A 25,090-nucleotide genomic window follows, 5' to 3' on the forward strand; every position below is an offset into this window, starting at 1 on the left:
AGACACAGAAAGAACCGAACCCAGTCTCAGAATGTTCCCTAGGCTCCTTGTCCCCGGAACGAATGCACAACACAACTCTGGGTTTTTCCTCCAAGTCTTCATTGCTGACAACAGGGTAAACAGTAAGACAACAAGAGGAACCGGGCACAGTGGTGACATGGAGCCCGGTGTCTCCAGGATCACGCCCTGAACTGAAGACGGCGCTAAACCGCTAAACTGCTGAGCCACCCGGGCTGCCCACTTTGCTCTCTCTTTCAATCTGAGTCCCTTCCCTCGCGAAAAGGATGGGAGACACACCAAAGCACGAGAGAGAAGTGGGTATTTTTGTAAGGGAGCACTTATTCCCAGGAAGAAACAAGAGCTACAGTAATAAGCCTGAAAGGGAAAGAGAGGGGAAATCCCAAAAGACCTCAACCAAGGGATAACAAAAGACTGGGGCAGCCATTCAAATATATGTAAATATGGGGACACATCAAAGTTGGGGTCTGCTTCTATATCCATATTCAGATGATACATCACTGCATTTTTAACAAGGTACCAACACGTAATGAATTTCAAAGCTGTAGTAGGTCTTTGCCAAATGTCAGGTATATTTCTGGTATGATGCTGCCATCTGCAGGCCGAAAGGAAGAAGTTCAACTGACTGGCCGGTTAAGGCTCCAGTGGAATTCAGTGTCTAAGCATCCACAGATTTCGGCAGGGAAAGAACAGAAATCCACCAATGTCCTTATTTCGGCTGACACTTTCATCTAAAACAGGATTTTAGGGGTGCTTGTGTGGCACAGCCAGTTAAACACCCGACTCTTGGCTTCAGCTCAGGGTCATGAGATCGAGCCCCACATCAGGGTTCCATGATCAGCGGGGAGTCTGCTTGGGATTCTCTCTCCCTCTCCCTCTGCTCCTATCCCACCTCTCTCTCTCTCTCCCTCTATCTCTCCCTCTCTCTCCCTCCCTCTCAAATAAGTAAATAAATCTTGCTTTTTAAAAAAAAAACAATAAAATAGGATTTTAGACTGAAATTTCATTCACCTATACCTTGCCTCTAGTCTTCAGCATAAATTGCCCACAAGATACATGTAAAAGAGCTGAGATTATATGAGAAACACATCTGGGGAAACCTCCAAGGATTTCAATTTAATTTTCATCCCTTATATAGAAATAAAAGGTAATATAAAAATTCAGTTCTATGGGACTCCAATGAGTCTTCCATCATTTCAAGGTATATTATAAAATTCTCAAAAAACACCACTAACCAAAATGAAGCAAATAGGATATGATAATCCCCCCAAAGTTGAGAAACTTTAAATTAACTCTCTAACAAACTTTATTTATTTTTTTAAGATTTTGTTTATTTATTCATGAGAGACAGAGAGAGGCAGACACACAGGCAGAGGGAGAAGTAGGCTCCATGCAAGGAGCCCGATGTGGGATTCGACCCCAGGAATCCGGGATCATGCCCTGAGCCAAAGGCAGGCACTCAACCACTGAGCCACTCAGGCATCCCTGTAACAAACTTTAAATCATAATGGTTGAAGGAATCTCTACTGTTATTTACAAAATTAAAATCCTAATGTGGGTAAATGCAGTCATAACATTCTAGCACACAGAGTTACAACTGAAACTTCTCTGAACACTATAGAAGTCGGCTCCTGGAGGTACACCATTTCTTTCTGGAATTGACCTTCTCAGGTTAAAAGGAAAAGAAAATGTGCTCATATTCTAACATGAGGGGGATCTCTTTTTATTGGTATTAAGAAATTTGTCTTTATACACACAAGATGTTTATCCACCACAGGAAAAATGCTTCTGGGTATTTTTTTTTCTTAATTGAAGATAGATAGTAAAGTATGAAAATATTTCTGGAAATGATAAAACCAAATTCAGGACTGTGGTTCCCTGTGGCATGGGAGGGAGGAACAGGAAATAGGAGAGAGTACATATAGGACTACGACTGCAGCTAAAATTTGTTTGTTAAGCTGAATGGTGGCTACCTGGGTGGACTTTATTTTATTTCTGTATTTTGTATGCTGGAAATGCCACATACAACTTTCTTTTTAAAAAGTAACTAATGGCTGGTAGCAAATGAATAAAGTAGAAATAAAGAGTGGTGACAACTGCCTTGTGCTAAATACTGGGTACTTTGTAGACATTATCTTATTTAATCCCCACACAAACCTGCAGGTTGGTGGAAACTATAAAAGCAACCATTTCAGGTCTCCAGAAATTGTCCTAATGGCATAATGATAAGTGAAAGAACATTTATTCAAGAAAACATTCCAATGCTCAGAACAAGGAGAGTACCTGGCATTTGACCATGAACTTGCCATCTTCCTCTCTCCTTCCCTCCCCACTCAGCTTGATGGAGGCTCTACCTCTTGCAAGTGTGGCCAAGACTTCAGGTCTCCCTCCCTCTCCCCTCAGCTCCCAATCCAAGGACACAATACCTCACTAGCATATCTCATCTGCTTAAACTTTAAGCTGAAGAAGCCAATTCCTAGCCAGCATGGCTAAGAGGTGGAGGCTTCCTTCTCTACTCAGCCTCTCACACAGGCATAGGAAGAAGGCTCTATCCCTACAGTGGCAGGCTGAAAACACTGGGACCCAACACCTTCACCCCTACTCACTTGCTGGGCAGAGGTTCTGTGCTGAGAGAGGCAAGCAGAGAAGACCAGAGGCTAGTGCCCTACCCAGTGCCCAAAACAGTGGCACAAAGATTTTTCCCAGGGAGGAAGGCAGCCTACAGGAACAGAGAGTTCTGAGGCTCTCCCCAGAGGAACTGGTTTTAGTTGAAAAAGAGTGTGGGGGATGAGGGAATGGGGTAACTGGGTGATGGGCATGAAAGAGTGCATGTGATATGATGAGCACTGGGTGTTATATGCAACTGACGAATCACTGAAAACTACATCAGAAATAAATGTACCAGATGTTAGCTAATTGAATTTAAATTTTTAAAAAAGGAAAAAGAAAAAAAAAGTGTGGGGAGGGGCGCCTGGCTGGTTCAGTTGGTAGACCATGTGACTCTTGATCTCACAGTCATGAGCTAGAGCCCCATGTTGGGTGTAGAGCCTACTTTTTAAAAAAAGGATAAAAGAAAAAGAGTGTGAGGGAATCCAAACCTAAAAGTTCTTGCAAAAACAATGAAGATTTTGGTGATGAGGAAAAGAAGAGGATGCCGGCAGCTCTTCTTAATTAAGAGCAAGAATGTAAACCACAGGCTAGTTAGGTCACTAGAAAGTACCAAGGAAAGACACAGCTAAGAAGGGTCAGAACACACTTCAAAGATTTGTCTCAAAAACTACCCCTGCCTGAACTTCATTGGATTGGATGACAGATCAATTTATGCCCCACAGGGGATTGTCAAAACCATGAGAGCAATCCACTGGAAATTAGTGGGGCCTAACAGCTGGATCTGATGCAGAATTGGGTAGACAGCTTAACAGGAAAATCAGGGAGAGATGGTCAAAGAGAACCCTGCTAAAACCACCATCCTTTCAGGTTGACTGTGTGCATGACCAGGGCTATGCTCTCTGAAGGATGACGTCAGAGGTGCACACTGTGGGTGAAACAGGCGTCACTAAGAGAGACTATCAAGTAACTAAACAAATAGGCAAACAATAACAACAACACACCCCCAAGAGGAGAGAAAGGAATCAGTATCCAGAGTTTCTAACACTAAAATTGCATAGTGTCTAGTTTACAACAACAACAAAATATGTAACATGCAAAGAAATAGGAATGTGTGACCCATACACAAGAGATAAAAAGAGATAATAAAAATTGTCTGTGAGAGTTACAAGACTTCAAAGCCATTATAAATGTGCTCTAAGAACAAAAGGAAACCATGCTGATTAAAGGGGAAAGAAGAGAAAATGAGTGGGAAATAGAGAGGGTGACAGAACATGAGAGACTCTTAAATCTGGGAAATGAATAAGGGGTAGTGGAAGGGGAGGTGGGTGGGGGGATGGGGTGACTGGGTGACAGGCACTGAGGGGGGCACTTGATGGGATGAAAATTGGGTGTTGTACTATATGTTGGCAAATCGAACTCCAATAAAAAAATAAACAACAACAAAAGAAGGAAACCATGCTTAAAGAACTAAAGGAAGCTATAATGACAATGTCTTACCAGAGAGTATCAGTGAAGAGACAGAAATTGTTTTTTTTTTTAAAAAAGAACCAAATAGAAGTTCTGGGGTTAAAAGATACAATATCTGAGATTTTAAAATTCACTGGAGCTGCTCAGTGGTAGATGCGAACTGACAGAAGAAAGAATCAGTAACTTTAATGATAGATTCAGAGAGATAATGCAATCTGAGAAAACAGGGGTGGGGCAGGGAGAAACGAATAAAGAAAAATGAACCAGCCTCAGAGAAATGTGGGGCATCTTTGAGCACAAAAACATATGAATCATGACAGTCCCAAAGGAGAGGAGAGAGAATGGAGCAGAAAAAAAATATGTGAAGATATAATGACTGAAAACCCCAAACTTGAGGAAAATGTTGATCTATATAGCCAAGAAACTCAATGAATTCCAAGTAGGACAGGTGCAAAGAGATCCATGTACAAATTGTAGTAAAAATGCTGAGAGACAAAAAAAAAAAAAAAAGAGAAAATCTTAAAAATAGAAAGAGAAAACTGATCATAGGCTAGGGAACCTGAATAAGATTAACCACTAATCTCTCATCAGAATTAATATGGGCCCAGAGGCAGTGAAATGACATATACTCAAGGTAAAAAAATGAAACTGCCCACCAAGAATTCTATATCCATCCAAACTATTTTTCCAAAATTTAGGTGGAATGGAAATATTCCCCAATAAACAAAACCAAAGAATTACTTGCTGGAAGACCCAGCTTACAAGAAAATATTAAAGTTACATGAGAAAATTAAGTAAATCCAAATGTAAATTCAAATCTACATGTAAAAAGAGCACCAGCAAAGGTAGTCATGCAATTGTGAAAGACATATTTACATATTTCTCCTTTTTCTCTTAACTAGTATAAAAATGATTGTGTAAAGCAATATCATTGGGCCTGTAACATTGAAATGTAATATATTTTACAAGCACAGCACAGTGGCAGTGGGTGGGAGGAAAGCACTATTGGAGTAAGGATATGATACCAGATAGTAACTCAAATCCACAGGAAGAAATTAAGATAAACACCTACTAAAAGTGAATGTTAATGTAACAGATGCTCTAAATATATCCTTGTTCTCCTTTCCCTCTCTGTTTCAGTAATACACATAGCATTACATAAAATAATATTTACAACAATGTATTTCTGGATTTATAGCATATAGATATAATATGTATAACAGTAGCCCCAAATGAGAAGACACAGGGTATACGAGGAGTAAAATTAGTTTATCACACTAGAATTAATTTAGTGTGAATATAAAGGAGATTCTGATAAGTTAGGATACATATGGAAAGTCTCAAAGCAACCACCAAAAACAGAATTCAAAAAAATCATTGAAGGACTTCTGGTTTCAGCTCTGACATATAGAGTTTGGAAGGCATCCTTACTATTCTCCCAAGGAAGAAAAAAAAACTGGACTAATTGAAAATCAATGACTTTCCTTAGATCCACCAGGAAATGAGATGACCCCTCCACCCCAAATCTGGAAAGGCAGGTAAATACAGAGAATTAAAACAGAGATCTGCTTCCCTGAAGAAGCCATGGGAGCCAGTAACTGGTAGAAACACTCAAATGCTAATTTTGATGAATTTTAAGAGTCTACATGTGGACTAGCTGAACAGTTAAAAACTCCCAGGGGCCTAGTCTCAGGATCCCAATACTTCCATGGGTTTTGCATCCAAGAGTCCACTCAAGTTCTCAAGGCAAAGATCATAGAAAAATCTCCTCGCATACTGTTCTTACACTTAGAAATCTGTTGAGGGTATATCTCATGCTATATATATTTTCTGCCACAATAAAAATAAAAGGGAAAAGAATTTTTTTAAGTGGAGGAGAGGAGCACCTGGGAGGCTCAGTCAGTTCTGAGTCCGACTCAATCTCTGCTCAGGTCTTGATCTCAGAATCATGAGTTCAAGCCTTGCATTGGGCTCCACACTGGGAGTAGAGCCTACTTTAAAAAAAAAAAGTGGAGGAAAAATACTTCCTCAGGCAAACAAAAACTGAAATTATCACCAGTAGACCACCTTCACAAAGATTGTTAAAAAAAGTTCTTCAGAGAGAAGTAAACTTAGACCTACATAAAAAGGGAAGAGTGCCAGAGAATAATACATGTAAGTGAAAGAAAACCTTTTTCTGATTCTTTTTTTAAAGATTTATTTATTTATTTATTTATTCATTCATTCATTCATGATAGACACACACAGAGAGAGAGAGAGGCAGAAACACAGGCAGAGGGAGAAGCAGACTCCATGCCGGAAGCCCGACGCGGGACTCCCATCCCAGGACTCCAGGATCACGCCCCGGGCCAAAGGCAGGCGCCAAACCGCTGAGCCACCCAGCGGTCCCCCCCTTTTCTGATTCTTAATGGATCTAATAGATAACTGTTCAAAGTAATAATAGTGACAATATATCAGGTGATTTTACCTTATGGATAAATGAAGTGAATGAGAACAATGTTGTAAGAGATGAGGGGGAATTGAGAATACTACCTATGAAATCAAAGTGTTATATGAAAGTGCTGTTAGTTATAAATGGCTATTGTAAACTCTAGGGAAACCACTAAAGTTTTTTTCAGAAGTATAATATGCTAGGAGAGAAGATAAAATGAAAAATGAAGTCACATAAAACATTTAACTAAAACCAGAGAAGTCAGTAAAAGTGGGGTAGTAAAGAAACAGAACAAGTACAATGAATAGCAAACAGTTATAGGGACACATGAGTGGTTCAGTGGTTGAGCATCTGACTTTGACTCAGGTCCCGGGATCCCGGGGTCCTGGGATCGAGTCCTGCGGGGAGCCCACTTCTCCCTCTGCCTATTCCTCTGCCTCTCTCTGTGTGTCTCTCATGAATAAATAAAATCTTTAAAAAATATTTAAAAAGAAAACTGTTATAAACATGGTAAACATGAATCCAACTATATCAATAATCACTTTAAATGTAAATGGTCTCAATATACCAATTAAAAGACAAGGCTGTCAGAGTGGATTAAAAAACAAGACACAACTGTATATTGTCTATGAGATATAAATAGAATAAAAGGGAAAGGATGAAAAATATATGTCAAAAATGTGCTGAGTTAGCTACATTAATTTCAGAAAAAGCTACATCAGAACAAAGAAAATTATGAGGGATAAAGAGGGAGCATTACATAAAGATAAAAGGGCCAATTCCCCAACAAGACAAAACAATCCTTAATGTGAAAACACCTAACAACGGTACAACAAAATACACGAGGCAAACATTAATAGAATTGAAAGGAGAAACAGATAAATCCACTATTGTGGTTAGAAACCTCAACATCCCTCTATCAGTAATCAACAGATCCAGCAGATAGAAAATTAGTAAAGACATAGCTGGGATGAAAAAAAAAAAAGACATAGCTGAAGTAGACAGGCCGTCAACCTAGTAATCTCATTTACATTTATAGAATATTTCATCTAACCACAGAAAAAATATACATTGTTCTGAAGCTCAAGTGGAGCATTCACCAAGATAGATCCAATTCTGAGACATAAAACAATGTAATAAATTTATAAGAATAGAAATCAACAAAGGGTGCTGGGACATTAGACTTACACACACAAAAGAATGAAGTTGGACCCCTCCCTCATACCGTATGCAGAAATTAACTCAAAAATGGATTAAAGAGCTAAATGTAAGAGATAACACTATAAAATTCTTAAATAGGCATAAATTCTCATGACCTGGATTAAGCAATAGTTTTTTAGCTAAAACATCAAAACCACAAGCAACAGTAGGAAAATAGGTATGATGGATGTCATCAAAATTAAACTTAAAATTAAAACTTTTGTGCTTCATAGGGTACCATCAAGAAAGTGAAAAGACAACATATAAACTGGGAGAAAATTTTTGCAAATCATGTATCTGATATGAGGAATATATAAAGAAGAATATATAAAGAAGTGTTACAACTCAACAATGAAAAGATAGCCCAACTAAACAACAGGCAAATGATTTAAACAAACATATTTTCAAAGAAGGTCTTATAATAGCCAACAAGCATGTGCAACCATGTTCAACATCATTAGCCACTGGAAAGAAGGAAAGTGACCACTACTGGCTACTAGGTTTCTTTTGGGGGAGATGAAAATGTTTTGAAACCAAATGGTGGTGATGGTTGCCCAACCTGGTGAATATATTAACAACCACTTAATTATACACTTTAAAATAGTGCATTTCTGGGATGCCTGGGTGACTGAGTCAGTTGAGCACCCGACTCTTGATTTTGGTTCATGATCTCAGGTTTGTGGGATCAAGCTCCATGTGGGGCTCTGTACTCAGTGGGGAGTCTGCCTGAGGATTTTTCTCCCTCCCCCTCTGCTCCTCTCCCCAGCTTGTGTGTGTGTGTGTGTTCACGCACTCTCTCTTACTCTCTCTGTAAAATAAATAAATAGGGACACCTGGGTGGCTTAGTGGATGAGTATCTGCCTTTGGCTCAGGGTATAATCCTGGGGTTTTGGGATCAAGTTCCACATCAGGCTCCCGGCAGGGAGCCTGCTTCTCCCTCTGCCTGTGTCTCTGCTTCTCTCTCTCTCTCTCTCATTAATACATAAATAAAATCTGTTTAAAAAATGAGGTATCTAAATAATGGAATCTTCTGTGGGGATTTAAAAAATGAGGTACTGGGGGATCCCTGGGTGGCTCAGCGGTTTAGCGCCTGCCTTCAGCCCAGGGTGTGATCCTGGAGACCCGGGATCAAGTCCCATGTCGGGCTCCCTGCCAGGAGCCTGCTTCTCCCTCTGCCTGTGTCTCTGCTTCTCTCTCTCTTTCTCTCTCTCTCATTAATAAATAAATAAAATCTCTTTAAAAAAATGAGGTACAAATAAGTACTGCAACACAATGAAGCTTGAAAACATGACTAGTAAAGAAAGCTAAACATAAAAGGCCCTGTGGTGTGTGACTCCACTTAAATGAAATGTCTAGAATTAGCAAATCCAGAGTGACGTACTCTGTGTAAGTACTCTGTGTATTTCTCATGAATAAATAAACAAAATCTTTTAAAAATAAATAATCTTTTAAAATAAATAAAATGGTGAATTTACAGTACGCAGATAATTACTCAATAAAACAAATAATCTGATTTTAAAGTAAGTGAAGGATCCAAATAGATGTTTTCCCAAATGAAGATATACAAATGGCCAATAAACCCATGAAAGACACTTAACATCATTATTCGTTAGGGAAATGCAAACCAAATCACAATGAGAGATCACTTTATACCCATAAGGATGGCTATAATCAAACAGACTGATAATAATAAATGGTGGGGATGAGGAGAAAAATGGGACTCTCATACACTGGTGGTGGGAACATAAATTGGTGTAGCCACTTTGGAAAACAGTCTGACAACTGCTCCGAAGGTGAAACAGAAGAGTTATCATATGACCCAGCAATGTCACTCCTAGGTATCTACCAAGAGAAATGAAAACAGATGTCCACACAAACACTTGTAGCTGATGTTCATAGCCAGTAGGTTATTCACAATTCATATGTCTACATACTAGTGAATGGAAGAACAATATGCAGTATCTAAATAATGGAATCTTCTGTGAGGATTTAAAAAATGAAGTACTGGGGGATCCCTGGGTGGCTCAATGGTTTAGCGCCTGCCTTCAGCCTAGGGTGTGATACTGGAGACCCAGGATCAAGTCCCATGTCGGGCTTCCTGCCAGCAGCCTGCTTCTCCCTCTGCCTGTATCTCTGCTTCTCTCTCTCTCTCTCTCTCTCATTAATAAATAAATAAAATCTCTAAAAAAATGAGGTGCAAATAAGTACTACAACATGATGAAGCTTGAAAACATGATGAGTAAAGAAAGCTAAACATAAAAGGCCCTGTGGTGTGTGACTCCACTTAAATGAAATGTCTAGAATTAGCAAATCCAGAGTGACTTAAAGTACTTTAGGGGTTACCTTGGAATGGCAATGGAGGGTGCCTGCTAATGAGCATGGGATTGTCTGGGGAGTGATGAAAATGTTCTTCAATTGATTGTGGTGATGGTTGCACAACTCTGAATATGCTAAAAATAATTCAACTGTATGCTTCAAATGGGTGAATTGCATGGTATGTGAATTAGAATTCAATAAGGCTGGTAGATAAAAAAGGAAATGGTAACACTTTCATTCTCTCTTTTTTGGTAATGTTTTATTTTTTAAGCTGGGTGGTGTGTATACGAGTGCTCATTTTATTGTAATTCTTTAAATTTGCATTTAAATTATACTTTGTAGGGAATATATATATATATATCTTAATAAAAATATTTTTTTAGAAGTGTGATAGACCTGGATGCTAATTCTGGCTCAACTACTTAAGAGCTATGAGCTCTCCGGCAGATTACTTGACCTTCCACTGTCTTATCTGTAAAGCAGTGAAGGTAGTAATAGTAATTCCCTCATAGGCTCTTATGTGCCTGGTGCACTGTCAGTGCTATTATTAGCTAGTATTAGCTATAAGGAGTTCAGCTACTTGCCTAAATAACTCAGAATCATGGCCTCTCCTTCTTTAAACTCCAACTTCCATATTTGCTATTCTACAAGAACTCATGACTTTGATCAGGAGAAGAAAATTGACCTCCAAGCAGGACCCACTGAATTCTACCTTAAGAATCCTTACTTATTGGCTCTCTAAATTCAATAAAACTCCTAACCAACCAGGATAAAACCCAAATTTCTACCACTTCTGAGGGTTCGTGTCAACTAGTGTTCCAGTCTGGCTCTGGGGGTTCAAGTCTGAGCCAGATTAAGAGAAGAATATTCTTTCCGGTTTCCAGTCCTGAGGAATCCATATCCATTCTGAGTCTCGTTTCTGGGTCAAGTACTAAGAGACTCTGTGTGGTGTTCTTGCTGTTGTCTTCCTCCTCCCGACCCCCACACTAGATTTCTAGCACACCATTTCAAAGTCCAAACTGTATCTTTAAACCTATCATCCAGGGTTCTGGTCCAGATGAATGCATCAGTGAATGCATCAGGGCTGGGAAAGGAGATGGTGAGGAAGGGTAAGAGAGATACGAGCTAATCTGGGTCCCTCGCAAGGACTCTTAAAGGAGATACCATTTCATTGTTCCCCATGAATTGTGAACAATTTATATTCGTGTACAATTATTATCACAGCCCGTTGCTTAAAACGCCTGCCAGATAGTTCACACTGCTGGTTTCCTTCTGCCCTTCCAGGGTAATGAGTATCTGCCTTTGAGCCATAGCACTGTTTGAAGCTTCCCCCACCAGAGAAAGGGAAAGAGAAAAAAGGAATGAACCCAGGCACTTTAGCCTTCTGTCAGCAACTCAGATCAATCATTCACTGGGATGAGGAAAGGCTAAAACACTGGATCTAAATGGAGTTTTGCTTCAGGAAAACTTTCCCTGATCTTCCCTCATCCCACACTAAGCTGGTACCACACTGCAAAGTCTCACAGCACCCTTTTAATTACCCTTTTGTAATGCCACATGTTTATGACATTTCATTTCATGTCTGTATTTCCCTTGAGATTCTATGCTCCAGGAGGGAAGGGACTTCCTCTTCCTTGTTTGCTACTGTATCCCCCCTCAGCTAGTACCGGTTTCTGCACATAGCAGATGCTCAGGAAATGATCTGCTGCACTGACAGACTAGCAATCCACATAATGACAGATTAACTCCTGCAATTGTGAAGGGGGATAATCAAAAGTCCAACTGGACACCTTGGATTTCTAAAGGAAGTGGTTTTAGGAAAGGATCTCACTGCAGAATGGCTTATTTGGGCAAACAGTTAACAATTTACCTGTGCTGTGTGAGTACATTGACAGCTGAGGGGTGATTTGCACAGTAAGCCAGATACATAGATTTAAAATGAGGCATGAGGTTCAGCAGACAACCTCCTACTTTGTGTTGGTTTTCTGGAAACCTGTAAGTAAGACAGATGAAACACAGAATGTAAAATATGAAACAAGGGACAAAGGAAGAGGATTACCAATCAAGCCTGACTACATGCAAACCTTTTGAATTATTTTGCGAAAGTTAAAAGAGAAAATATGTTCTAATCACTTTCTCCATGGAATGTAAGTTCTTGACCACCACCTTATTTTTTGTTTTTTGAAGGGATAATTGACCACCACTTTAAACTTGAGCCACCAAACACAGAACCAATAAATAGGGGCTAGATGCTTACTTGAAATTACTAGGTAGGGTTTTTTTTTTTTTAAGATATTTGTTCAAATTATAATATTCAAAATTTTAGCCAGGCACACAAAAAATACTCTTGGCTAATTTATATGAAGTTAAAGGACAGACAAAAGAAATCAAATCTAAAAATGACACATCACAAAGGAATATTATGCAGTCTTCGTGGCTTGGTGGTCGCTAGGCAGGATGGCCTCAAGACTAATTATTTTAAGTTACAAGCCACCTGTCTTCATTTGTAGACAAATCAGAAAAGTGCAAGAAAAAAATTATTCAGCATTCCACTGTTCACAGACAGCTATTAGAACAATTTTGGCATATTCCTTTGTCTTCCTTCTACATGTTTCTCTATAAAATGGAAAACAAAGATTACAAATCTAGTTTGTAACTGGTTCCTCTCACTTAGTGACTTATCTTTCCACATCAATAAGCTGGATCCGTATCAGTATTTAGGATGGCTCCTCAGGTCTCTTTGGTATAGGCTCTTACCATCTTCCTTCCTGGATGACCACCTGTGTCCCAGAAAGCTCAAGAAACAGGCAATCACCCCAATCTCCCTGTAGACAATGAAACTTCTCCGAGATACAATGCTTGGAAAATTAATCTTGCTACAAAAATATATTGCCTGATGATCTTTACAGTCCATTTTGTATATGAAGTTGAACACCTCAACTATTGAGCTAGCCATCAAATATGTATTGTGGGTCACATAGATATACTTTCCTTTCCCCACTTTTTTGTGTATTTCTACTATTAATATAATAGACAAGATAGCAGGAGTGATATAAAGAGAAAAAGCAGCTTATGCAACTGAATGAATCATCTGACTAATTTTTCCAAGTAATTTGCAGTATACAAAAGAAAATATCTAATCAATGTCAAAGGCATCGTCCATGGTCAGTTGAGACCTTATTTGCCTCTTACACTGATCAGGAGCAGAAAACCGAAACAATTTTTAAATAAAATCAGAAAAAAACGTACTGCATGTAGAGCCCTGATATACAATGCATTAGTGGTTTGGCTCTGTAAATACCACCACCTAGTGGGTTTTCTCTATACAGGACAATTTATCAACGTTGTAACAAATGAGTAAATATAAAGTACCCCTGTCTAAGACAACAGGTAAAGGGTAAACAAAAGACACCAAAGAAATGGTATTGCTGGCTATCCTAATGGCAACACCCAACACTTACTTTGAACATTCTTCCAAGGCTTGGCAGAGTGTCTGTTGAAATGAGCATACTTCCTCAAAGTTCCCCAATAAAGATGTAAACTCCACAGTACTCAGACTGAAAAAAAAAATAATACATAGTTTCAGTGAATAGAACTTCAGGATGATTCCAGTTATCTACCTCTAGTCTAGTGAGCTGATTATTTGCTAAAAATTGGCAAATGGGATGAGGGAAGGGCAATCCCTAGATTTTAACTTTCACTTTTAAATTTACAACAACTCTGTGGTCTTAAACAACTTTTAAAAGTGTCTTTCCTTGATTTTTTTCTATAATAAGAATAATGATCCCAGAGCAAACAAGTGTTTATAAAAGACATTTAGGTGTTTCAAAATGCAATGAGTGAACAAATAACAAGTGTGTAATATTTAGTATCTAAATAGGCAAAATACATCATAGCTGGGGAATAAATGTAAAAAATTTTGAGTATTCTCTTCTAGAGGAGCTGGGAGATTAATTGAAAGATATTATATATTCTCATAGACTGCACAGGGAAAAATTGCAAAATCCACTTTCTCCCAATTTAATGCTCATAAATCAATAAAAGGAAATCTTCATGAGAGGAAGTAGAGGAGAAGAAAATAGTACTGATTTATTTGCTTGTTTTCTTGCTTGTTTGTTTGTGGGATGGAATGGAGCAAATAAAGGCCAACTGAACAATTTTATCCAGAGCCTCTGTACTATGAATTTTCTCCATTTTCCCCCACCAAATGGTAGGTGATTACATGCACCAACAACACTCACACAGCACTTAACACTTCTGCAGGTGTTTCACAAATAATAACTCATTTTAACCTGACAACAACCTCATGAGGTGCGTGCTATTGTCTCCATCTTACATGTAAGGAGACCCAGGCACAGAGAGGTTAAAGCAAATCACCCAGTCACGAAGCTAGTGAAGGGTGAAGCCAGAACTTAAACCACAACATTCTAACTCCAGAGCCCATGTTCTTAAACACTTTTTGGGAGAAAACTTTTCTGAAGATTTAGAAGGCCAGTGTCAGCCACACATTCTTTATTCTTCATATAATAGGGGAGTGTTTCCAAGAGAGTAATTTTTGCTGACAAAGAAAAGGAAGCCCCACACAAACCTTACCAGTAACCCCTCGAGTATAAGAAGTGCCCAGTTCCTCTGCCATCATGCCCTTCTGAACCACAAGCTGGAAAACCCCTAGTATGGGTATCAAAAGTGAAACATTCAGCCAGCCAGCTTCCCTGACTTCCTTCTCTCATGGCCCCAAGAAGGTGACTGGGGAGTCGAACTGAACCTGATTGGGGCTTTCTTGGTCCCTTTAGGATCAGACAGTAAACAGTCTGGTTTGCTCGAGTCATTCTGTCCAGAAAGACAGCTGGTAGAAACAGACCCCAAGTGTATTCTGAATTTACATGGCAACAGCACAGTTCTGAGTCAGGCTTCTTGCCTCCTTCATTTGAAACTTTCCCATCTCCCCTCTCAGGGTCATCACCTCGGTTTCCTGCCCCTGTCTGTCACCTCTACGAAATGGAAGGCACATTTCAATCAGCGGCAGGAGGTGCAGCTGGTCGAGTCTGGCCACTTACTGGCTGTGTGATGGGTACAGCAATAAGCCTCTGGACTTCAGTTTCCTTATTTGTTCAATGGGGATAGTCATTTCTTCCAGGGCACTAGACTCAATGATTCATTGAGGTTCCTTCCATTCAGCTCTAATAAGTATGATTCACAGGATTAACTTCATGTTTTACATAATAATAACAAAAGACACTTTGTTGTTGATCATGTTTCAATGCTTACAAAACACAGGAATACAAAATCCTTTCATACCGAAGTTAAGATTCCCATAGTGCCATGGAAAATAACCAACTGGGAAATTTAGCAAGACCTTATGCCTTAGCAAACATGATTTGGAAAAAAAAAGGGAGGGAAAAAAATCACGAAATATGTTAAATTTATTTAAGCCTGAAGTCCAATAGCTGAGGCAGCTGTCCAGCAAAAGTAAACTCTTACTGAGGGGAAGGAGAAGGCTTTTGTCCTGCAGTTTAAGGGCCTGTGGCTCAATTTTCTATTTGACTTATAGATCATAATCTCTAGTAAAGTGTAATCAATTAAAATAAAAACACAAATGCAGTTAGCCACTATTTGTTAAATAGGCCACGCCTACAAGCACAAAAAAAATGGTCAATGTTTTTCTTTTGTGAAAATGAAGTTTTCAATTCAAGCTTCAGACATTTCTAAGACCAGAATAAGGTTTGAGTATTTTATTTAAAACAAACACACAGACATTTTAACAGTTCTATCATTCTCTTTGGTCTGAATGAAATACGACCTCGAGGTGCCCTTAACAAACATTCACAAAATGCCACATGCTTTCCCTTCTCAGACCATGGGGAAGAGTTTCTGCCCCAGCAAGCAAAGGTCAGGGGGAGCACAAAACTTTCCAGTTTATATGTTTTCTGCATAAAAACACTAGCAGGATCCGTGTGTGCAAGGTAAAACTGCATATATCGCTTTTAAAAACTGTACAGACAGAAATGATAAAAACTGCTACAGACAGAAATGCAGATGTGCTCATTCCTTCCACAGGCAAAAGAGAAAGAAAGCCAAGCTCTCCAGCAGCAACATCTTGTGTAATTTCCGTTGCCCTGACCGTGTTCTTGGCAACCTGTGATCTGTGGAAATTCTTCTAAAGGGCAAAATCAATTATTCAGTGACATAAGAGCAATAACTCTGGATGCTGACATTATCTTGCTTTATTTAGCAAGGGGTTTAAAATGTAAATCTTACTTGTTATTGGACTGCAGGGGTCTTAAATAAGTGACAAGTAGAGACTGAAGTTCTTTAGCATAATCCTTTTCAGTGTCCAAAATGTTCTGTAACACCTATGGAGAAACAAAGGTCAAGGTCAAGCTCTTGTATTTCTCAGGACAGTCCAAAGTAAGATATAGCTTGAGATCTTTTCATCAAATTACTAGGCTAGCACTGTAAGAAACACAAAATCTGAATGCACTTTGTTTCATTCTAGCAAACTACCTTAATAATTGCACGACAACTGGTTATACTGCATAATTCATATGAATACAATTTTTCACAGTTACTCATAACTGGAGGGACCTGGCCATTTACACAGCACTGTTGAGAATGCTTTCACATGCTCTAAATCATTTATCCTCGGGAAAGGCCACAGTTAACTAACAAAGGACCATATCCCATTTTATGGATGCGAACATAGAGACCAGTTACCTGAAGACATACGGATTCAATGTCAGGATAATTTCATGATAACTGATGTCAAAATACCACAAAAGGGATGCCTGAGTGGCCCAGCAGTTAAGCGTCTGCCTTCGGCTCAGGGTGTGATCCCGGGGACCCAGGATCTAGTCCTGTATCAGGCTTCTTGTGGGGAGCCTGCTTCCCCCTCTGTCTATGTCTCTGCCTCTCTCTGTGTGTGTCTCTCATGAATAAATAAATAAAATCTTTAAAAGTACCACAAAAGATTTTTCTTGAAGTAATGTTCCAGTAAGATCTTTAGGGGACAAAATCTGAAGCCACAGTGAATTTTTAAGTAGAGTAAAAACTGGTCTTTTAAGAAAGGTTAAAAAGTACTAGTATGAACAATTCAATAAGAAGAGGAAGCTGAGGTGTGAGGAATTTAACAAGGGGAATAATGAATTATAACCAAATTATAATAATTGGTTTTTATATGAATAATAACCAAATTAAAATCCTTGAGGCAAAACAACCCATGTACAGTCCGCGATTTCTCTTGCCCTGTCAATCCTAGGGTCCTGTCTCATTTTCCAGCCTCTTCTGGAGATACCTACAACCTACATTTCAAGCTCCTAGAGCTCACCAAGCTACTCTTAATTTACTCAACAGAAATGTACTGTATGCCCACTCCGTGCCAAATGCCACATGGCCTGCAGGGAGTCTCTCCACTGTGTTTGCAGAGGATCACAAGACCATGTGAAGCATTCTTAGCTAGGAGAGGCCCCTCAGGCAACCAGTGCTCCAGACATCTACTCACAGGACAATGCATGTTGATCTGCTTTTGAAAGATGGAGTGGACAGAGCGAGTGGAGACCCAGGTAACTATGGCCTTTGGGGGTAACAATCAGACTGGCAGGTGGTCATCCAGGCTCTGCTACCAACTGACAGGTTGCTACAGTTTTAAGGCTTCACTCCTCTCACCTCAGATTGTGACATTTCACCTACCTCAGGGATCACTGTGAAGAGGGACTGAGATACTACACAGGTGGGTGCTTAGTGAGCAGGATACAGTCCTGCTAATGTAAGGTGTTACAAAAGGTTTCTCCATGGCAGCACTACTGACATTTTGGACCAGACAACTCTGCTGTGAGGGGCTGCCCTGTGCATTATGGGGTGTTGAGCAGCATCCCCAGCCTCTACTCACTAGACGCCAGTTGCACGCCACTCCTCCATCCAGTATGGCAACCGAACACATGTCCAGATGTTGCCAAATGCCACCTGAAGGACGATATGGCCTAGTTGAGAATCTCTGGGGTAGAGGCCACAAGCTACAGCATGGCTTCAAAAGCGAGAGCTTAAGTCATACTCCCCCCTCTCCAGTCACTCATGTCTCCTTTCAGTTCCCCTATTCTCAGAAACTACTGTCAAAAGGTGTAGATGTAAATAAACCTCAGGGCCTGGAGGCACTGACACTCTCTGAAATTAATCCAGTGACAGAACAGAAATGACTCCCCCCCATAGAAAGCTGAAGCACCACAAAGGAAATTGGCAACTATCTTGAGATGAACAAAAAAGAAAACACAACATAAAAAACCTCACAGGATGCAGTTAAAGCAGACAAATATATAGCTGTAAATGTCCATATGGAAAAAGAAGAAAGAGGACTTCTTGTTTCTGGTCCAGCATTTAAGCAGTGTGGATGTCATTACCCCATCCTAACCATAAGTAAATAGCTAAACTAACTGGGGAAAAAAAACCACTTGACTTTTCTTATATCTGTCAAGGAATTGAGGCCACATTGGAAAATGCTACCTCCCAAACTGGAGAGACAAACAGGAAGATACACAAAATCAAAACTTGCTGGCACAGAAATCCATGAGCAGAGGCCTCTGTGGAAATCAGGAGCAGGGCAGGACAACTTGAGCTGTAACTGAACTGCTGGGGGCACAGGGTGGACAAGTCTGAGCATTCAGACCTCCAGGGAGCCCAGTCACAGAGCAGCACACTCACCTTTTGTTGTATGTCCAGTGGCTCTATCAGGCTGTCACAGTAAAGATAGGAAGAAAATCTCCCTCCTGCTTCAGAAGTGGGAAAGGAAAGGTGGCCATTTTGGAAATACACCAGAGCATTCTGTCCATCCTGACAAGGTCTGCCCTCAAGAGAGAAACTATTTGACCAGGGCCTAACCTTTCAGGTCTTTACCAAAGCCGAACCTCACAAGAAGAAGGGAAATACCTACCCCAGCTCCCTCCAGCCTTCCTGTCCCCCCCTAAAAGAGTAAAACAACCTGGGAAGCACTGGTGAAGTTTACAATCTAGAGACATAAGCATACCAAAAGACTTAGACTTGATCATCGGACTTCAGAAAACCTCCCCAGCCCCCACACCTCACCATCCTACTACTGCAATTCCTTTTACACAGTACGTCACATTTGGCTTCCAACAAAAAGTTATAAGGCATACTAAAAGGCAAAAAACATAGTTTGAAGAGACAGAGAAAACACTGAAACCACAGTCAGGAATGACAGGAGTGTTGGAATCATGAGACTAGGATTTTAGAATGACTATGAGTAATATGCTAAGAGCTCTAATGAAAGTAGACAACATACAAGAACAGATGGGTATTGTAAGCAGAAAGATAGAAATACTTAGGATGAAAATGAAATGGTAGTGATCCAAAACACTGTAACAGAAATGAAGAATGCCTTTGATGGGCTCATTAGTACACTGGACCACCAAGAAAAGAATCTCTGAGCTTGTGGATAGATATATCGATAGAAGATTTTGAAACTGAAAAGCAAACAGAAAAAAAAAAGACAAAAAAAAAAAGAAACAGAATACCTACAAACTGTGGTATAACATATGTTTAATCAGAATGCCAAAAGAGGAAGAAGGGGAGAAAAGGACAGAATACTTGAAACAACAATGATAGAATTTTTCCAAATTAATGTCAAACACTAAATGACAGTTCCAGGAAGCTCAGAGAAAATTGGCAGGATGAATGCCAAAGACAAACCCACCTACACATAATCATATTCAAAGTACAGAAAAGGCAAAGATAAAGAAAAAAATCCTAAAAGAAGCCAGAGGGAAATAAAAATCCAGCTTACCTATAGAGGGGCTAAGATAAGAATTATATCCAACGTATTCTCAGAAACCATGTAAGAAGAGGGCAGTGGAGAGAAATATTTAGTGTTGAGAAAAAAACATCCCACTAACCTAGAATTCTGTACCCTGTGAAATTTTCTTTTAAAACTCAAGGAAAAATAAAGGCTTTCTCAGACATACAAAGATTGAGGGAATTTGTTTCCAACAGAACTGCCTTGGAAGAAATGTTTCAAAAAAGGTTCTTCAGAGAGGAGGAAAATGCTATAGGTCAGAGACCCAGATCTACATAAGGAAAGAAAGTATGAGAGAAGAAATAAGTAATGATAAAATAAAAACTCTAAATTTTTGCACTATTAATTGATGTAACAGATATATGCTTATATGCTTGCATACAGATAAGCATATATGATTTAAAATTTATTTATTATTTTTATTTTTATTTTTTTAATTTATTTTTATTGGTGTTCATATTTATTATTTTTAAATTTAAATTCAATTTGCCAACATATACTATAACACCCAGTATGCTTATGTATAATTGAAATGAATGATAGCAAAGATACAAGGTATGGGAGAGAGGAATTAGGAATACTCTGTTATTATAAGGTACTCGCACTACCTGTGAAGTAATATACTACTATCTTTGGACTAGTTCTAAATATACATTGCAAACTCTAGGTCAACCACTGAAAAAAGTAAAAAGAAAATTCTAGAAAGATAATACTACCAAAACTGACTCACAAAAGGAATAGAAAGTCTCAACAGGGATCCCTGGGTGGCGCAGCGGTTTGGCGCCCGCCTTTGGCCCAGGGCGCGATCCTGGAGACACAGGATAGAATCCCACGTCGGGGTCCCGGTGCATGGAGCCTGCTTCTCCCTCTGCCTGTGTCTCTGCCTCTCTCACTCTCTCTCTCTCTCTCTGTGACTATCATAAATAAATAAAAATTTTTTAAAAATTAAAAAAAAGAAAGTCTCAACAGCTATAACAAATAAAGACATTGATTAAGCATTCAAAACAATTCCCATAAGTTAAAGCCTAGGATGAGATGGCTTTTCTGGTTGATGCTACCAAAAGTTGAAAGAATTTATATAAATCCTTCACAAATTCTTAAAATCTTGGAAAAGAAGAGAGTAGAAGGTATACTTCCCAATTCCAAAACATACTACAAAGCTACAATAACAAGATAGTTTAGTACTGGTATAGGATAGATATATAGATCAGTGGAGTAGAATTGAGAGTCCAAAAATAAACCTATAGTCAACGGATTTTTGACAAATGTACCAAGACCATACAGTAGGGAAAAAACAGTCTTTTCAACACATGGTGCAGGGACCACTGGATGGCTATATGCAAAAGAATGTGCACTTCAACTTTATAATATATACAAAAATTAACTTAAAATGGACTCAAGACTTAAAACTATCAAACTCTTAGAAGAGAATAGAGGAGGAAATCTTCATGACTTTGGATTTGACACCAAAATCACAAGCAACAAGAGAAAAAGTACATAAATTGGAATTCATAAAATTAAAAACTTTTGTGTGTCAGAGGACATTATCAGGAAAGTGAAAGACAAGCCACAGGATGGGAGAAATATTTCCAAGTCATATATCTGAAAAGGGTCTAGTATCCAGAATATATAAAAAACTCTAACAACTGAACAGTAAAAATAATTACTTGAAAGTCGGCTAAGGCTTTGAATAGCCATAGTTTTACATTATGACCCAGCAGTTCAATTCCTAGAGAAATGAAAACAAATGTCCACACAAAAATCTGCAAGTGAATCTTCATAGAGCATTATATTTTTAAGATTTATTTATTTGAGAGTGAGAGAGAACACAAGCAGGGAAGAGGGGCAGAGAGAGAGGGAGAAGCAGATCTCCACTGAGTAGGGAGCCTGACTCAGTGCTTGATCTCAGGATCCCAGAATCATGACCCAAGCCAAAGGCAGGTGCTCAACTGAGCCACCCAGGTGCCCCATTCACAGAGCTATATTAGTAACAACCAAAAAGTGGATATAATTCAAAGGTCCATAAACTGATGAATAGATAAACATAACCTAGTGTATCTATACAATGGAATGTTAGCCATAAAAAGAAAGAAGTACTGGTAAATTCTACAACATGAACGAACCATGAAAATAATATGCTAAGTGAAAGAAGCCAGACACAAAGGAACAAATATTGTATGATTCCGTTTATACATGTCCAGAATAGTCAAAATCCATAGAGACAGAAAGTAGATTAGTGCTTGTCAAGGTCTGGAGGAAGTGATTGCTAATAGGTACAGGGTTTCCTTTTAAAATTTTTTCACTTAAATTCAATTTTGTTAACATATACTGTATTATAACTTCAGAGGTAGAATTTAGGGATTCATCAGTTGCATATAACACCCAGTGCTCAGGGGCACCTGGGTGGCTAAGTGGTTGAGTGTCTACCTCTGACTCAGGTTGTGTTCCCAGGGTCCTGGGATTGAGTCCTGTATTGGGCTCCTCACAGGCAGCCTGCTTCTCCCTCTGCTTATGTCTCTGCCTCTCTCTCTGTGTGTGTCTTTCATGAATAAATAAATAAAATAAAATCTTAAAAAAAACACTCAGTGCTCATTCCATCAAGTGCCCTCCTTAATGCCCATCACCCAGTTACCCTATCCCCCCCGTCAACCCTCAGTTTGCTTCCTAGAGTTAAGAATTTCTTTTTTTTTAGAGTTAAGAATTTCTTACAGTTTGTCTCCCTCGCTGATTTCATCTTATTTTACTTTCCCCTATCTTCCCTAATGTTCATCGGTTTTGTTTCTTAAGTCCCACATATGAATGAAATCATTTGGTGTTTGTCTTTCTTTGACTGACTTACTTTACTTAGCATAATGCCCTCTAGTTCTACCCATGTCATTGCAAATGGCAATATTTATTTCATTCTTTTTGATGGCTGAGTAATATTCCATTGTGTATATATACCATGTCTTCTTTGCCCACTCATCTGTCAATGGACACATGGGCTCTTTCTATAGCTCAGCTATTGTGGACATTGCTGCTATGGGTACAGGGTTTATAACTGGAGTGATGAGGTGATGAAAATATTGTAAAATCAGACTGGTGATTGTCACATAACTGTTAACTTATTAAAAATCAGTAAATTATACAGCTTAAAATGGTGAGTTTTGTGGTATGTAAATTATATGTCAATGAAGCCATTTTAAAAAGTCAAAGCACACATTTTGCATCTGCTAATAGAAATTCTTTCTGGTTTTTCTCTTAGACTCCAAGTCCTTATCCAGGAGAGTGTCCTTCCAAACTCAAATTTGTCCATCATAGAGCTCTCTGCCCAGCTGGGCCACTGTTCAAAGCATACAGTACCCCAGCTCCTCAACTACATGCATGCTCAGCACTAATATTCATTTTATATTCTTAGAAATGGAGAGAACTGCACCAGAATTCAGCAGTATCATCTTTTATTAAGGAAGAGGTAAAACATATATATGCATACTGCTTTATTAACAATATTTATTTTTCTATAGAATTTGTATTGAGGGAGGGGAAAAAGGATGGTGGCAAGCCTTCCTGCTCATGTTCAGGAAGGAATGAAGTCATCTCATCATCTCCTTTTGTTCACATTTCTCTAAAAAGACTGTGTCTGGAAATGAGCCATCCCACATCCTCACCTTCCTCTCAAGCGCTGTTGCCTATAACTGCCACCCTACCCAAATTGCAATGTCTGTTGAAAACAAGAAAAAATAAATAAAAAATCAAACTAGATCCAGTCATTCATTGCCTGAAGGGAATTTTTAAATTAGAAAAGTCAGTCATATTTACATTAAAAATGTGATTTTTAAAACGATGCTGCTTTAATCCGACCTCCCTCTCACCACTGAAACAGCTTTATTATTTCATCTTCCTTTCAAATGCTATCATCTGGGGCTTCTTTTAAAGATATCACTAAGATTTTGCAAAAAGAGAGAGAGAGAGAAGAAAAGAAGAAGAAATCACTAAGATTTTGCAAGAAAGGTGCTAACTGTCCTGCTCCAGTGGGTATATTTGTGAGGTGAGGCAGGACACTTTGTAGGAGTTCCATTCCTGTTGGACCCACTAGCTTGGGACACACAGAACACAAAGGTAACAAAGGCAAGGAGACACCTCCTGCTGCTTCTCAATGAGTCCTGGAGAGCTACACCAAAAATCGTTTTAACTCATATCACTATAAGTTTTGAGGATGGCTGAATGCTAACTTTACAAAACTAAATTGACAAAGGTGGTCAATGAATCCTTCATTAAATAATGCAAAAAAAAATTGAACGGTAAGGTATTAGATAGTCCTGCCCTTGCTGTGGTCTGATTAGTAGAAACAATCTTCTGGGTGGATGCTTGGGATTCTTTCCCAAATTCATCTGGACTTTCATTGCTTTCCTCAATCTCAAAAGACCAACTGATGAACTTCTGATACTGGTTCTTTATTTTGCAGGCCACAGGGCATCTACTGTAAAAGGATAAAAAGGGAAGCAGACAGAGAAGGCTATGTGTTCCCAAACAGAAGGCCTCAGATGGCAAGGGGTTTGGCAAGCCAACCAACTTCAGAGCAGTACAGTTTGATCGAGATGAAATCCATTCAAACTGCTAAAATAGACTGCATCCAGACATTGCTTTTGCCTCCCTGACTGTCTCCACAAGGGTAACTGAGTATCCTTTTGCTCCATTAACCTTTGACTAAATTCAGAATAAGACAGATGGGGAGAAGCCATAGAAAAAGACGTGGAGGCCTTTTGTACCTCTATCCTGGGCTATTGATTCTCCAGTAAAATGTATTTCCCACATTTCCTGGGAAGGCTTTAGAGTGAGTTCATTTTTATAACTCTTTCTTCCAAAGGGAAGGAGTCACAGAGTATGAAGGAATTATTTTAAGAGGTGAAAATGCATAAACACAAAAGGCTGAAAATAGAGAAAGGTCCAATGATCACAGAGGATTATAATGGCCTCAGGAAACCTCAAAGCAAAGATGTCATATTATAGGAATTCTGAGATAATTATGATGCCCGTAAGAATGAGCTCATGTTGATAAAGTCCTATGGGACCTAAAAAAGCGACCTATTCCTGTATTTATGTCATATTTGACTTATATGCCAGTAGAGCCTCCTTGCTTACATTCAAATGCAGTGACTGATTTCACACCTCCAGGTCCCTGGCTTTCATGCAACAAGCAGCACTATCTCCCTATTGACAGACTATGCAAATGCTGTCACCACCTTAACCTCCAGCCTTCAGATGGAAGA

General features: G+C 39.1%; 1 protein-coding gene across 3 annotated transcripts in view; it reads right to left on the reverse strand.

The window, feature by feature from the left end:
- The window catches only part of ARHGEF6 (Rac/Cdc42 guanine nucleotide exchange factor 6), a 101,679-nt gene that overhangs the window by 25,718 nt on the left and 50,871 nt on the right, over positions 1–25,090 (reverse strand). For all 3 annotated transcript variants that reach the window (XM_038588426.1, XM_038588428.1, XM_038588427.1), the window contains 3 exons: positions 16,301–16,395; positions 13,504–13,599; positions 11,913–12,035 (listed from right to left, as the gene is read on the reverse strand). In XM_038588426.1, the coding sequence (XP_038444354.1) occupies positions 11,913–12,035; positions 13,504–13,599; positions 16,301–16,395 (314 nt within the window). The remainder of the gene's footprint in view (positions 1–11,912; positions 12,036–13,503; positions 13,600–16,300; positions 16,396–25,090) is intronic.

This window comes from Canis lupus, chromosome X (assembly GCF_011100685.1).
Source record: "Canis lupus familiaris isolate Mischka breed German Shepherd chromosome X, alternate assembly UU_Cfam_GSD_1.0, whole genome shotgun sequence".
NCBI lineage: Eukaryota > Metazoa > Chordata > Mammalia > Carnivora > Canidae > Canis > Canis lupus.